Raw genomic sequence first — 13,132 nt, 5'->3', positions numbered from 1 at the left:
TGAATGCTGCGCTGCGCCGGGGCGTCAGGAAAGTCTCAGCGAGGGGGTGACACTGTAGAGAGAGGCTCTGGTAGGGTTACCATATTTTAATTTTAAAAAAGGAGGACACTCCACGGGGCCCTGGCCCCGCCCCAACTCTGCCCCTTCCCCAGTCCTGCCCCTGCCCCTTCCCCAAAGTCCCTGCCCCAAATCTGCCCCCTCCCCTGAACGCTCCACCCCCTGCTCCTCCCCCTCCCCTGCTTCCCGCGAATCAAATGTTCATGGGAAGCCTGAAACAGGGAGGCAGCAGGTAAGCTGGGGCAGGGCGCGGCGTGGCCCAGTCCGGCCCCCCGGGCCAAGCGGCTCCCTCCGGGAAAATCCGGACGTATGGTAACCCTAGCTCTGGTGGGTGTGGTGTGGTGCGAGGCAGCACGGAAAGTTTTGGCAGGGGAGTGGGTGGGTGTCACTTGCAGGGTGGAGGGAAAAGGCTCTGCCTGGGAAATGGGGAAAGGCTCTGGCAGGGAGGGTGGGGTGGACGCTTTGCCCAGGGCTGTAGGGAAGGGCTCCCCGTGCCTCTCCCCACCAGACCCTTTAACTGCCACATGTATCTAAACGTCAGCATGGACGCAGCCTGCTTTTCACTGCAGTGTGTAGTTACGTGTACCCTACATGCCACCGCAAGTGTAGGCGAGCTCTTAGAAGAGGAGCAAATCAACTGTGCCTCTGATGCTAGCCTTGGAAACAAATTACTTGCTCATGTTGCCTGGCCAAGAAGAGGAGTGGGAAGGAGGGGACAGTTTCCTCATAAACTTTGCCATTGCTCACAAAAGCCATCACACCTCATTTACAGTTAAGAACCCTAGTAAATAAGATCTTGCAGCATATTTGGAGATCTTTTCCTACCAAATAATCGAGTTTTGATTCTGCTGTTTTGTTAATCTCTTCAGGTAGAGAGCTCAAATATTGTAAAATTAAGATAGACTTTTATGACTTTGCTATTGCACTACTCCACCAGACAGGAGTAGGAGTTTTGGCTAAATGGGACAAAGTCCCTGGGGAATAAAACAAGAACACTATCTGAGCCTGATTCTCATCCACACAGAGGCCCTTTATGTTGCTCTGGCAATGTGAAAGGACTCTAAAGTGGGGATAAAAGTAAAGCAGGTGTAGTGTAAATGGAATCAGGACTCATGTAATTTTAGCTCTTGGAGTCCCACCGCTATCAATAACCATGTGACCAATATTTATGCTTTTTTTTTTTTAGTTGAAATGCTAAATCTGGGGGGAAAGGCAGTAGTATCTCCTAGTTTAACCGTTATTGAAAAGTTTCAAATAATGTACACATCAAATAAAAGGAAACTATGATGTAGTGTTGACCCATTTGGAAATAATAGAAATGTCTAACTGCATTTTGTTTCCTCCCCTAAAATTCTACTGTATTAACACTACTAAAAGTATTGAAATGAAATCTTTCCATTTTATTTTAGGGAACAAATAAAAAGAGTTAAAGATTCTGAAGATGTCCCCATGGTGCTAGTAGGAAACAAATGTGACTTACCTTCCAGAACAGTAGATACAAAACAAGCTCAGGACTTAGCACGAAGTTATGGAATTCCTTTCATTGAAACATCAGCAAAAACAAGACAGGTAAAGTTCAAAACAAAGACACACAAGCAGAATTTCAAGAACTGAATCGTGAAAGTACCAGAGCATTCAAAACTCCAGCAACTGCCAAATTTTGGTGTTAATGCATATTTCTCTAGAGGAAAATTTGTGGTGTTTTGTCATTCTGTGGACCCCCAGACAACTGGTACTCGTTCACTGATCAATGATGCATTTCAATAGTTCAGACTTAAGGAATGAGACCCGGGCCTCTGTTGCATTCAGCTACTAAGCAATAGCATATTTCTTCAAGTTTTACTTGATTTTAATAGTTTGAGAGTGTGTTTCACTTAAAAAAAAAAAAAAAAAAAAAAGACGGTGTGAAGGACATGAATCACGTGTTGAGCAGTCAGACAATTAACCAGAGTTCTGGAGTTCTGAGCTCTTGTTCTTGGCTAGCAAAAAAGTGTAATTTATGCTTAGAATCAGAATAGGGCTATTGAAGGAAAGAAGCTGTCTCAAAGGGGAATGTTGTTGCACACTGCCCAGGTGGTGGATTCATCCCTACACCAGTGGGTAGAACTCCTTAGAAATCCATGTATAAATTATGTATTTTACACATCCACAGAATGTCCGGATTAATCAAATTATGCTATTTTGCCACTACTACCCAGTTTTCTGACCATCTTTAACCTAATGGACTAACTCATGCAACTTCTAAATAGAGAGTAAAATTCATTGAGAAGAAAATTCAGGAGTTCTAAATTTGGATGTGCAGTAATATTTGGAGCATAAACCTATGTCAAGGAAGATTCCAAAGTCATAAAACTTTAGGACTAGAGGGTAAACTAGAAGAAGTGTCTTAAGTAAGCCAAGTGGCATACAAACTGGCTGAATAAATATAGAAGTTACAATATTCCTGTCTGGGAGGTCCTGCGTGTGTCTCATTAACAAGACACTAGGTAGGACAAAAATGAAAAAAATTAGGAAATAAACAGCAAACAAATACTGCTGTGGACTATTAATTCTGTACTATCATTTAGTGTTGTAATTTTTTGTTTTACTTTCTTAAACAATGATCTTTGTTACAGAAATCTACCTCCCCTTTCCTATTCCAAGATAGCTTTTATAGAACCCATTGCTAACAAGTTTGAAATTACTTCTTAGGAATACATTTCAAAACAGAAACATAATTAACGTATCTAGCCTTTGATTTCTTTTTGTGCTTACCCGCTTTTCTTTTCATGCTTGCCTGATACAAAATTGCTTGTTCGATCACCATTCAAAAATCTGTGCAGTTTTATCTTTGCTTACAATTCAGTTTAAGAATTGTCACAAATCTATTTGATATTTGATTTTTTTACCTCTTAATAGGAGACTTTTAAAGAGCTTATGCCCAACATTCATGTAGATTTTAAAAGACAGTATACTAGCCTGATTAAATACAGATGAAATTATGCTCTAATAAATTTGTTAGTCTCTAAGGTGCCACAAGTACTCCTGTTCTTTTTGCTTTTCCATTGTCACATTTGAAAATCTTGGTCAGATACTACTAATTTTTGGGTGCTTAAATTTTGAGTATCCATGTGAGATGTTTTAAAGAGGCCCTGAGCATACATCCTTGGGGAAATAAAGCCTCTTTAAAGGTGTCTTAAATTTGAAACACAGAAATTTAGGATCCAAAATAACTAGTCACTCTTGAAAATCTTGCCTTCTAGGAATTGAATCATTAGATCTTTATTTTTATTTTTGGTAAATCAACAATATCATTATAGATTAAGTACCTTCTTATGGAACCACAATGATGTAGTCTCAAACACAGAAAATGTTGTCAAAAGGGAATTGGATGAAGAACATTGTCTTTAATTTTACCAAGATGCTACCTTTAATGTTTTAATGAGTGTGTGTGTGTGTGTGTGTGTGTGTGTGTGTGTGTGTAATGGATTTTTTACCCTTCAGTCCTTTTGGTATGATGTCCATCTGTTTGCATTTCGAGAGGAAGATGATGTCTGTCTGTATCTGTGCAAGTTTTTTGTTGAGGTTGATGGATTTCCACTCCATCCGTGTGTGTGTGTGTGTGAGAGAGAGAGAAAAATTCTCTCTCAAAATAACTCTTTTTAAATGAGGGGTGTCAAACATATATAGCCTGTGGGCCACATCTAGCCCACATGAAATATTCAGACTGTGTAGAAGTTAAGCTTTCATTTAAGAGAGATTTTTAGTCCTCGTGGTTGCAAAGACTGCCTTTCAAACATGAACAGACTAAGTGATGCAGTGATGTGTTTTGGAGGCTGCAGAAAGCCTGAAACAATTAGGTAGAAATTTCCCACCCCTCTCTTAATCTCATTGGTGCATTTGCTCTAAAAGTCAATGATGACACTTCAACATTAACTATTTAATTGCTGACTATTTTAGCAGATAGAATGAGGGAAGAGGCTGAATGTGAAGCCCCAGGGGAGCTGGGAGTTTCTGAAGGGAAAAAATATAGAGTGGAGCAGAGAGGGGAGAGACAAAGGGCTTGTCCATACACAGTTTTTGTTGCAGCTGCAGGTATAAACCTTTATGGTGATATAACATTGTCCATACTAGGGGGTTGCATTAATTCTCCACTTCAGTTTTTGGTGCTAGTTTAGTTTAAATCAGCACATAGACTATATAGAGAAGGCCAGAGAGATTTTTGAAAGGAGGGTAAGGATGAGCAGGAATAAGAATGGTCATAAAGGTGTGTATATTTTTTCAAAGTGATATTGAATGTGACAACAAGGTACTTAACAAAAAACTGAAGATTTAGTTACTCCAGAAAGGTCACATTCTCCATTTTTGTGCCAACTTCACATTAAAATCAGCAGGAGTTTTGCAGTGGGATTGACGCCATAATTTATATCCCTGTTCATGGACCATAATTAAAAAAAAAATAAATAAAAAAATAAAAATTGGCCTTCTGCATCAAATAAGTCTGACATCCATAAATAACATAACATCTTGCCCTCTGTATTTCGTTTTCTATGTGTTTGACTTAACTCGTAGAATCAATTCAGCCTTGGCATATGAGGAAGCAGCTCCTAGTGAAATCAAAAGGAGTTGCACCTCTTTAAACTAGGGATGATTTTTGTTTTTAAGGCTAGATTTTGCAACCATTGCAAGTACTTTTTTACCTTTTATAGGAGATGCACAAAGAGTAACTTCAGGACTGAGCCCAAAATGTGTTTGAACCTAGGGTTGTACGTTTTCCTTCTGTGTTACTTAATTTCTCTTCCAACTCCCATCATAGTATTTGATTAAAAGGAGAGTGTGGGTGAGGGTGTATCTGTGGGTGAGAATTCCTTGAATTGTAACACTAGCCACAAAAGGCTTGATTTATTGTGGAGAATGCATATTTAGACAGATTTTGAAAACATTTTATTTAAGAGTTGATATAAATGACTAATTACTCTTTTTTTTTTTTTATTTTAACTGTCTGTTGTATGAACACATAAGTCCCACATAGGTGAACCCCAGCTCATACTGGGAGTTCTAGTGAAGTAAGTGGTGTTCCATTTACAGGACTCCACTTGTGCACTTCTCACTGTCAGGTTAGGGCTGTAGAAATAAAAAAACTTAAATATAAAAAATTGTTACTTGAACCAGCCTGCCATTTGCAGGTATCATGCCAAAGATCTATGTAAAATAATGGTACCTTATCTATGTATAGTATGCAGCTATTATATTTTATTATGAGGGACTGGTAGCATGACATATTAAGGTTGCCCCACACTTCCCTTAAGGCCCTGTTTTCAGTTGCTTGTAATTTTTTCCAACTTCAACTATTCAGTTAAAATTTTCCATGCCTGGTGTCTGTCTCAGGTTGGTGTTTTTTGGGGGGAAATTTCAGCCAAAGTAGTTCAGACATTTCTGAGAATAAAGCTAGGGCAAAATACATTGTTTTGCTCATGTTTAAAAAAAAAAAATCTAGTGAGCATATATTTGTAACCCCCGTGCTTTGGAGCAGGGACTTGAAATTTGGGAGTTGGTGGCCTTTGTGTCAGTAAAAAGTAACAGAGGGTCCTGTGGCACCTTTGAGACTAACAGAAGTATTGGGAGCATAAGCTTTTGTGGGTAAGAACCTCACTTCTTCAGGCATCTGAAGAAGTGAGGTTCTTACCCACAAAAGCTTATGCTCCCAATACTTCTGTTAGTCTCAAAGGTGCCACAGGACCCTCTGTTGCTTTTTACAGATTCAGACTAACACGGCTACCCCTCTGATACTTTGTGTCAGTGATATTCCTGGAATGGCACCTGAGTCGTGCCATTCCTTTGCTGTCAGCACATATCTGTGAAATCCCCTGGCAAAAGGGGTATCTCATTCCCCTCTAGTGCTGGTCCACAAAGATGATATTGTACTACTGCTAAGTGGCAGAGGTCTGTGTGATGGATCTAAAGGTTCCAACTCTGCCTATGACCCATATAGGTGCCAGGGTATACATGCCATATTTTTTTTTTTCAGTTTGCTTTTTTAAAATAACCTTGGAAATCACACAAAACAAAACATCCAAACACTATTAAAAGAACATGATTAAGGTTGCAAAGGCAAACACTCATACGTTAGGAACCTTAATTTGTCCCCCTTGTGTATATGGATTTTGAGATAATCTTTAATTACATGATCATGTATTATATTTTTCCCAAAGGCCCCATGCCTTACTCAGTGCACAGGATGGATGGTGGTCACTTAATGAGTAGCTGTTTAATATTTTGTTTTATCTTCATTGTTAAATTTGTGGCCCTGGGCCTTATTTGCTGTACACGTCTGAAGACAGAATTATTCATTTTCTCATGGGCTTCTTATGGCACTCATCACTATACCATTTGAGTGCTTCACAAATATTTATGAATTTTACAATACACCTGTAAGATGAGGGTGCATTATTTATTACCATATTACAGATGAGCAGCTGTGGCATAGAGAGATTAAGATAAAAAATACTCACTAATTCTGAGTGTTCAGTTTGCAGGGTGAGTGATTTAAATTAGTGATTCAAATCACCAATTTTAACCATGATTTAAATCCACAAACAGGAAACCAATTAAATAGTTTCTTTTAATCTTGATTTGCATTTGTTCTCTCTGGTTATTTTTCTAAAGAAAGGTTCATGGTCATCTATTGGTAACCATTAAAACATGTTGATATACAACTACATAGAGCCTTTACACTAATTTTTTTCTTTTTGTTATCCAGGAGGATACACTGTATCAATATGTATTTATTTAAGCATTTATATAGCTTAACTGACACTCAAATTCTCAATTTTTACATTTTTTATTATGTTGGAAAATGGTGAATGATTAATTTTTTTACTTGTGTTTTGTGTCAAGATCTACTTGGATGGACATTTAAAAAAATAATTAAATAAAACTACCTTAAATGTGCTGGATACATAAACTTTTTCTTATTAAAGTATTTTGCATTTAAAATTGATTTATTAAACAAAGGAGGTATTATATGTAGTTAATGAATTGAACTGATTGTTTTCAGACATGTCCTTCAAGATTTTAGAATTAGTAGTGCTCACATCTTATCATACGTTGTTTTATTCATACATTGGAAGAGGGAAAACAAGCTTTGTTGCTCTTTCAACTCCCAGTTGATGTTTTTAACTTTGAATGAACTAGTAATTGAACTGAATAACTCACATGAGGAAAATAGTCTCTCTGCACCTACAGAAGAGGCTACTGCTGTCAGAAGCTAACTTAGACTTAAGCAAACTCTGATTCCAAGTGCTTAGCCAGTGACTTCCATCAATCCATTGGTTTTACTTTCTTTACAACTTGACAGCAAACGTGTACTGTCTTGATATTTTTTGTTTAGTTAAATGATTTTATTAAGTGAAGGCCTTAACCTAGGTTGTCAATTTCAAATTTAATTTTAAATCTATTTTTTAAAAATAAACTTGTATTTATTTTAAATTAAAAATATCCAGTTTAAATAAAAATCCAATTTTTAGGTTTTTTTTAAACTGATTTTTATTCACCCTGCACTAGATGTTCTTTTAAAGTATTATTTGCAAAAGGACAATATATGAATATACTGTAGGCATTCTGGCCTATGTTCAAATAGCCTTTTATTTTTGTAAATAGTCACATTTTAAATTAGCCATCTGGCTATGTACGAGGAGTCTTCAACAGCATCTCAAATACACTGTGCTGCAAGGTCTTGTGTGTCATGGGCCTTTAATGTGTTTAAAGTAGACCAGTACTCTACAGACATATGAACTTCTCCATTAAAGAGTATGTGATATATTTAATTTTGTAATTGCTTAAAGAAAAGTGTTGACATACTGAAAAGGGCTATTTTTTTTACTTTCTGGTGGTGCCACTATGACCTTGAATTACCATCAATTTATTAACTTTATGAAGTGAGCCTAAAAGAGAAACAGTAATGCAAAAGTTTTTTTAAAAAAGTATTACAGTTGCTTTTTTAAACATATCACTGTGGTGACTGACTCTTTTTAAAAATTGTCCCTTGTGTAGATTGTCACACTAGTTAAATATCTCTTGTTAAAAGATGTTCTTTCTAGTATGACTCCTGTTAACTAGAGTCCTAATGTTACGTTCTTGGTGGTGGTCGTAGCAACTTCTTTTCTCTCTGTGTGTTTCTCTGCATCGCTAATGCAAAATCACACCTCCTGTTATTGGTGATGGGGACATTGGCATTATGAAGTCAAATGAAGGCGCATTGTCTTTTTTCTGATATCACAGCTACAGAATCAAATTTCATATTTCTTCTGCAAAACAGTAAACCCTAATTATCTTGATTTCTGCACAGCATGTGCTCTGGCACGCTGCAGCTGATCACTATTTATTCTCTCTGTGTGAATAAGATCCCCCCACACCTCCCAGGAAAACATGAAAATATGAGCTTTACTTGGCTTACATTTTTTGTAAATGTTCTTCTACAAACTACTAGATTTTTAAATATAAGAATCATCAGGCCATCAGTATTTTGTGGATATGAATTTAAGCTCCCCGTCTTCTGAAGAGGGTAGATTTTATTTCTTGAGCTTAATTTTATTTTATTTATCCATAAACAAACAAACAAAAGTACAGTGTGTTTCATCTTCAGAAATGGCTGCTGTTCAGGGAAACCTTCAGATAGCAAACTCTGACTTTTGAATGATTAATTTTAAATATGATCTCCTGTGGCATCGTATATAGCAAAGTAGAGTTAATAGCAATATCAGTAAATATTAGATGATTTATTTTTGTTTCCTAGGATTCTCTGCTGATCTCAGTTGCACAGTGCATAGATATGCTTTTAGACAATTTAATAATTCTTAATAAAGGTTTAAAACTTTAATTATAAAAATTATTGGGGCAGACTGTGTGCATTAGCCAAGGTAGATTGAAGTTGAGGTAAACCGGTATAATGTGTTCTTCTCAACTAAAGTTAAATCTGTTTACGGAAAGCAGAGGCCCCAATCCTTGGAGCTGGAAGAGCTGTGCTCAGCGCAGGACCTGAGAGGTAGGTAGAGCTGCAGCTGATTGGCTCTGCCAAATTTAAAGGCTCACCCAAAAAGGTTGGCTCCAGGAGAGGGTAAACAAAAAGGTGGCTTACCTGTTTGTTTACCCAGTCCTGGGGCCAGACATTTTGGGCTCCAATGCAACTTAAAACAGTCCCGTAGATTTCAGTGGGCCTTTAAGTTTGGCAGAGCCAATCACCTGCAGTTCTCTGAAATAGCCATTTGCCAATTTTCGGTTGATGATACACCTTTCTGTCTTTCAACTGATTAGTTATCTCAGGTTTTCTCCCAGTTTTTCTTTTATTGCTGAAGAGATGGCATATTCTCACAATGTCCTAAACACAGAGCTGAGAGAGAGAGAGTGGGTGCTATAGAGTTGTCTATTGTGGCTGTGCTACTCAGATTGCCCTCATGATAGGGGATTCCTTTTCTGGCTGATGTGGCCAGCTTTACAGTCTCTGCACCACCATGTTGCAAAGGTACCATAGCAATTGCCTGGATCTGGCTCAGACAGTGTAGACTAAAGCCACTTTTTGTGGTAACTTATGAACTTTTCATCCTACAATCTGTAACAGAACTTACTATTTCTCTACTTTGGAGAAATAACTTACGAGCGATAATATGCATGTTATTTCTGGTGTGGTGTAAATTGTTGACTCATTATTTCAGAACATTTAATTCAAGGCACATTATTTTAAAGGGAGACTCTATGTATTTCATCCAAATATATTCTTCTGATAAAATTAGGGCTAACAGTACTTGTACCTTGGCTGGCAAATGAGTTCCATTTTTAAAAAACAAACAAAAAACGCACCAAACCCCTCCCCATAACAACCAACCTGTGGTCACTTTAAAAATTGAACAATACAGCATTGAGTTAAATACTGCCCATATGAGTAGATGCTTCTTTATATCTGTTCTTGAAATATGTAGCATAACCTTCCCTGATGTAAAACGCTCATGTAGAGATCTACATGAGGGCAAATCTTGTTGCTTTAAAGAAGAGTAGACAGTAGCTTACGCACCCACTTGACCAAAGATAACTGTTATCAAGCCAAACTTACCTCTCTCTAAAGATGTTTTTAAAAATGCATAAATGACAAATGTTTTCCCTAGCAAAATTGGGTTCAGAAATAAGTCTTAAAACTAACCTTTAAAACAAGACAGGAATAACTCCAGTAGAGAGCATCAATTAAAGAACATGGAGCCACGGAATCTATCTGTGACAGTATAGACATGGTGCTCCTCCTTTTCTCTGATAGGCAGGCTCTTGCTTTCTGTCTGCAGACTCAATATGAACACAGCCCTTAGAATTACTTGTACTCCATATACCTACATTTCTCAAGTAAAGCTCATACTTTCAGTGTTTTTTCTGTGATGGGTGTCCCAGTACATCATCTCTGTCAATAAAGCAGATTTTAAGGAGTTGTGTTTTACAATGCAGAGAGTGGAGGATGCTTTTTATACATTGGTGCGAGAGATTCGACAGTACAGAGTGAAAAAAATCAGCAAAGAAGAAAAGACTCCAGGGTGCGTGAAAATTAAAAAATGTCTTGTAATGTAACAGGGTAAGTTTTGTAATAGGGTAAGTTTTGCAAATTAATTTTGGGCAGAAAAACTGATAATCAGTTTCACGTAAATCAGATATCTTATGGCTTCTCAGTAGTAATTATATAATTTCAAAATATTAAGTACAAAATTAATCAAACTTCTATTTTCCTTTATTAACATTTAGTTTTGAGCTTTGGTTTCCTAGCAATAGAGTATTTTTTAAACAATAACTTAGCAGCTATTAGTCTGTCCTGTTTTGTGATTTTTGACAAATGGATAGGAGGAGATCCATACTCTGAGTGACCTTGGGCAAGCTACTTAATCTCTGTGCTTCAGTTGTCTGTAAAATGGGTATCATGATATGTGCCAACTTCATGGGGAGTGTTCTGAGGAAAAATTTGTACATTCCACAGTAGTGAAGGCCAGGGATAGATCTTCAAATTGCTGATTCTCTGGGTAGGTCTATACTTACCTCCGGGTCCAGAGGTAAGCAATCGATCTTCTGGGATCGATTTATCGCGTCTTGTCTAGATGCGATAAATCGATTCTGGATCGATCCTGGAAGTGCTCTCCTGCTCCGCGAGTGAAAGCTGTGAAAGCTAAGGAAAAAGAGAAACTCCACCTCAACTGTGGCTCTTGGCAGTTGTGCTTTGCCATTGGGATCATGAGCATTTTATCTTATCCGAGGAGGGAAAAAATTCCACAATCTCATTGGAGTGAGTTAGTGGTTGAAGTGATTTCTATGAAAGAAAAACCAAGCTGCATAGAGGTTCTCTCCAAAATATTGGCATAATGAGATAGTGGCTGAGGGTAGTTCCTCTGGCCGTGACTGACAAAGCCAGCCCATCCAGTTCATATACAGGGGAAAGAAGTCCTCCCTTGAATAGCCGCGGACTTAGGTGGAAGTAGTACTTGAAGACTTCATGAGGAAGGGGATGTCACTGAGTTCCCCAGTTCCTTTTCCTCTGGCCTGTAAAGTGTTTGAATTTAAATCTTACTGGGGGACTTTGAACTCCTCCCAGGAGTTCCTATAAAGGCTTTGAGAAAGGTTCCCAAAGGGTCAGTACTGGTCTCTTAGTAAAAGTCTCTTCATTGCTTGGCACTGTCCTTTCCCAAACTTCTATAAATTCTTTGGTGAGTCACTGTTCAGAGAAGGGAGAAGTATCTTATGACTTAGTGTCTGAGTTGACCCCCAGCACTTGTTAAGGAATAAAGTCTTTAAAGAGGATTGAAAATAACATGGTTGTGTGGTTTTATTCATTTTGTTCAGGATTCCCTTCTAGTCCATCCATCAGTCTAGCAGATCATGCAGAGCACCTTCATCACTCCTCACACCCAGATTTTTGCTAAATCTGCACAGGCCATATATGCTCCCAGAAGATTTGAGGGATAAATGACTCTCCTCACCTAGACTGGATTCTGCAGTTATGCCTTGCTCAAAAAAGATATGTCATTTATGGAGTATATTGGCTTAAAGGTTTTCTTTGTATTGAATTTGGAGTTTACTGCTAGAAAGTTCCACACAGACTTGTTTCCAGATGAGTTATTTGCTGGCTGTTGGCATTACAATATAAGGTTTTCTATTCTTCCCTTCTCAGGAAAGTTTTAGAAATATTGATAAAGATGTACCACTGCAGCGCGTCTGATGAAGACGCGCTCTGCCAATGGGAGAGCACTCTCCCATCAGCATAAAAAACTTGCGTCCACAAGTGGCAGAAGCTATGTCGGCGGGAGAAGTTCTTATATCAGTGTAACTTATGCCATTCGGGAGGGGGTGGAATAGTCACACCTTTGAGCGACATAAATTTTGCTGACATAGGCTTAGTCCCTTTAGCTGAGAATAGCCTGAATGCTGTTCCTCAGGAGTCCCTTAGATATTCCACTAATGTCATCTTCTCCTCCCTAGTGGCTCACTGGGCATTATGGATTTGGCCATGATGTGGGACAATAGCTTATCTGAGCTCTGTACGATAGCTGTTCACTTCAAACTGGATAGACTTTTCCCCCCCTTTTTAAGAGAAACGCATTCAGTTGTATTTCCCTAAGCCTTTTCTTCAAGGAAAAGTAGTCACGCCTTTGCACTTAGGATACAGGAGAGAGAGAGAGACGCTGGAGATTACTTCCTAAGTATAAGCTTAGTTCTGGTATTTTGGAAAGGGGCAGCTTTCTTTTGTGCATGTACCTGGAAGTAGACCCAAGCCTTCCTTCTCACCCCTAAGCAAAGATTTTGGGCTGTGTTGACCTTTTCTCTCTGTGGACTTGCTTGGGAAAGAGAGGCTGGAATCTCATTTTCTTTGTGTCCTTCCCACTGAGAATCTCCTCAGACTCTTGGATCCATTTCTATGCGTCTTGAGGGTATCCTTTCTCTCTTCACTTGCTTCCCAGAATAGTAGTCTTCCCCCCAGATCAGGAGAAACCTTTTGACAAATTTCTGGACACCTGGTTCCATCCTCCCTGATGCTTAGTCAGAATATAAATTGCCTGAGAGGCAAGCCTGTTTGGTT

General features: G+C 38.4%; 1 protein-coding gene across 4 annotated transcripts in view; it reads left to right on the top strand.

The window, feature by feature from the left end:
- KRAS (KRAS proto-oncogene, GTPase) overlaps window positions 1–13,132 on the top strand; it is a 43,323-nt gene that overhangs the window by 22,081 nt on the left and 8,110 nt on the right. The window contains exons 4-6 of one of the 4 annotated variants that reach the window (XM_042848613.2): window positions 1,467–1,626; window positions 10,522–10,637; window position 11,438. In XM_042848613.2, the coding sequence (XP_042704547.1) occupies window positions 1,467–1,626; window positions 10,522–10,637; window position 11,438 (277 nt within the window). Of the gene's footprint in view, window positions 1–1,466; window positions 1,627–10,521; window positions 10,646–11,437; window positions 11,439–13,132 lie in introns of all 4 variants that reach the window. The other 3 variants (XM_042848608.2, XM_065568941.1, XM_005296638.4) reach the window with 3 other exon arrangements.

Source organism: Chrysemys picta, chromosome 1 (assembly GCF_011386835.1).
Source record: "Chrysemys picta bellii isolate R12L10 chromosome 1, ASM1138683v2, whole genome shotgun sequence".
NCBI lineage: Eukaryota > Metazoa > Chordata > Testudines > Emydidae > Chrysemys > Chrysemys picta.
Note: the sequence above shows the minus strand (reverse complement) of the source record. Positions and strands in the feature narration are given on the sequence as shown.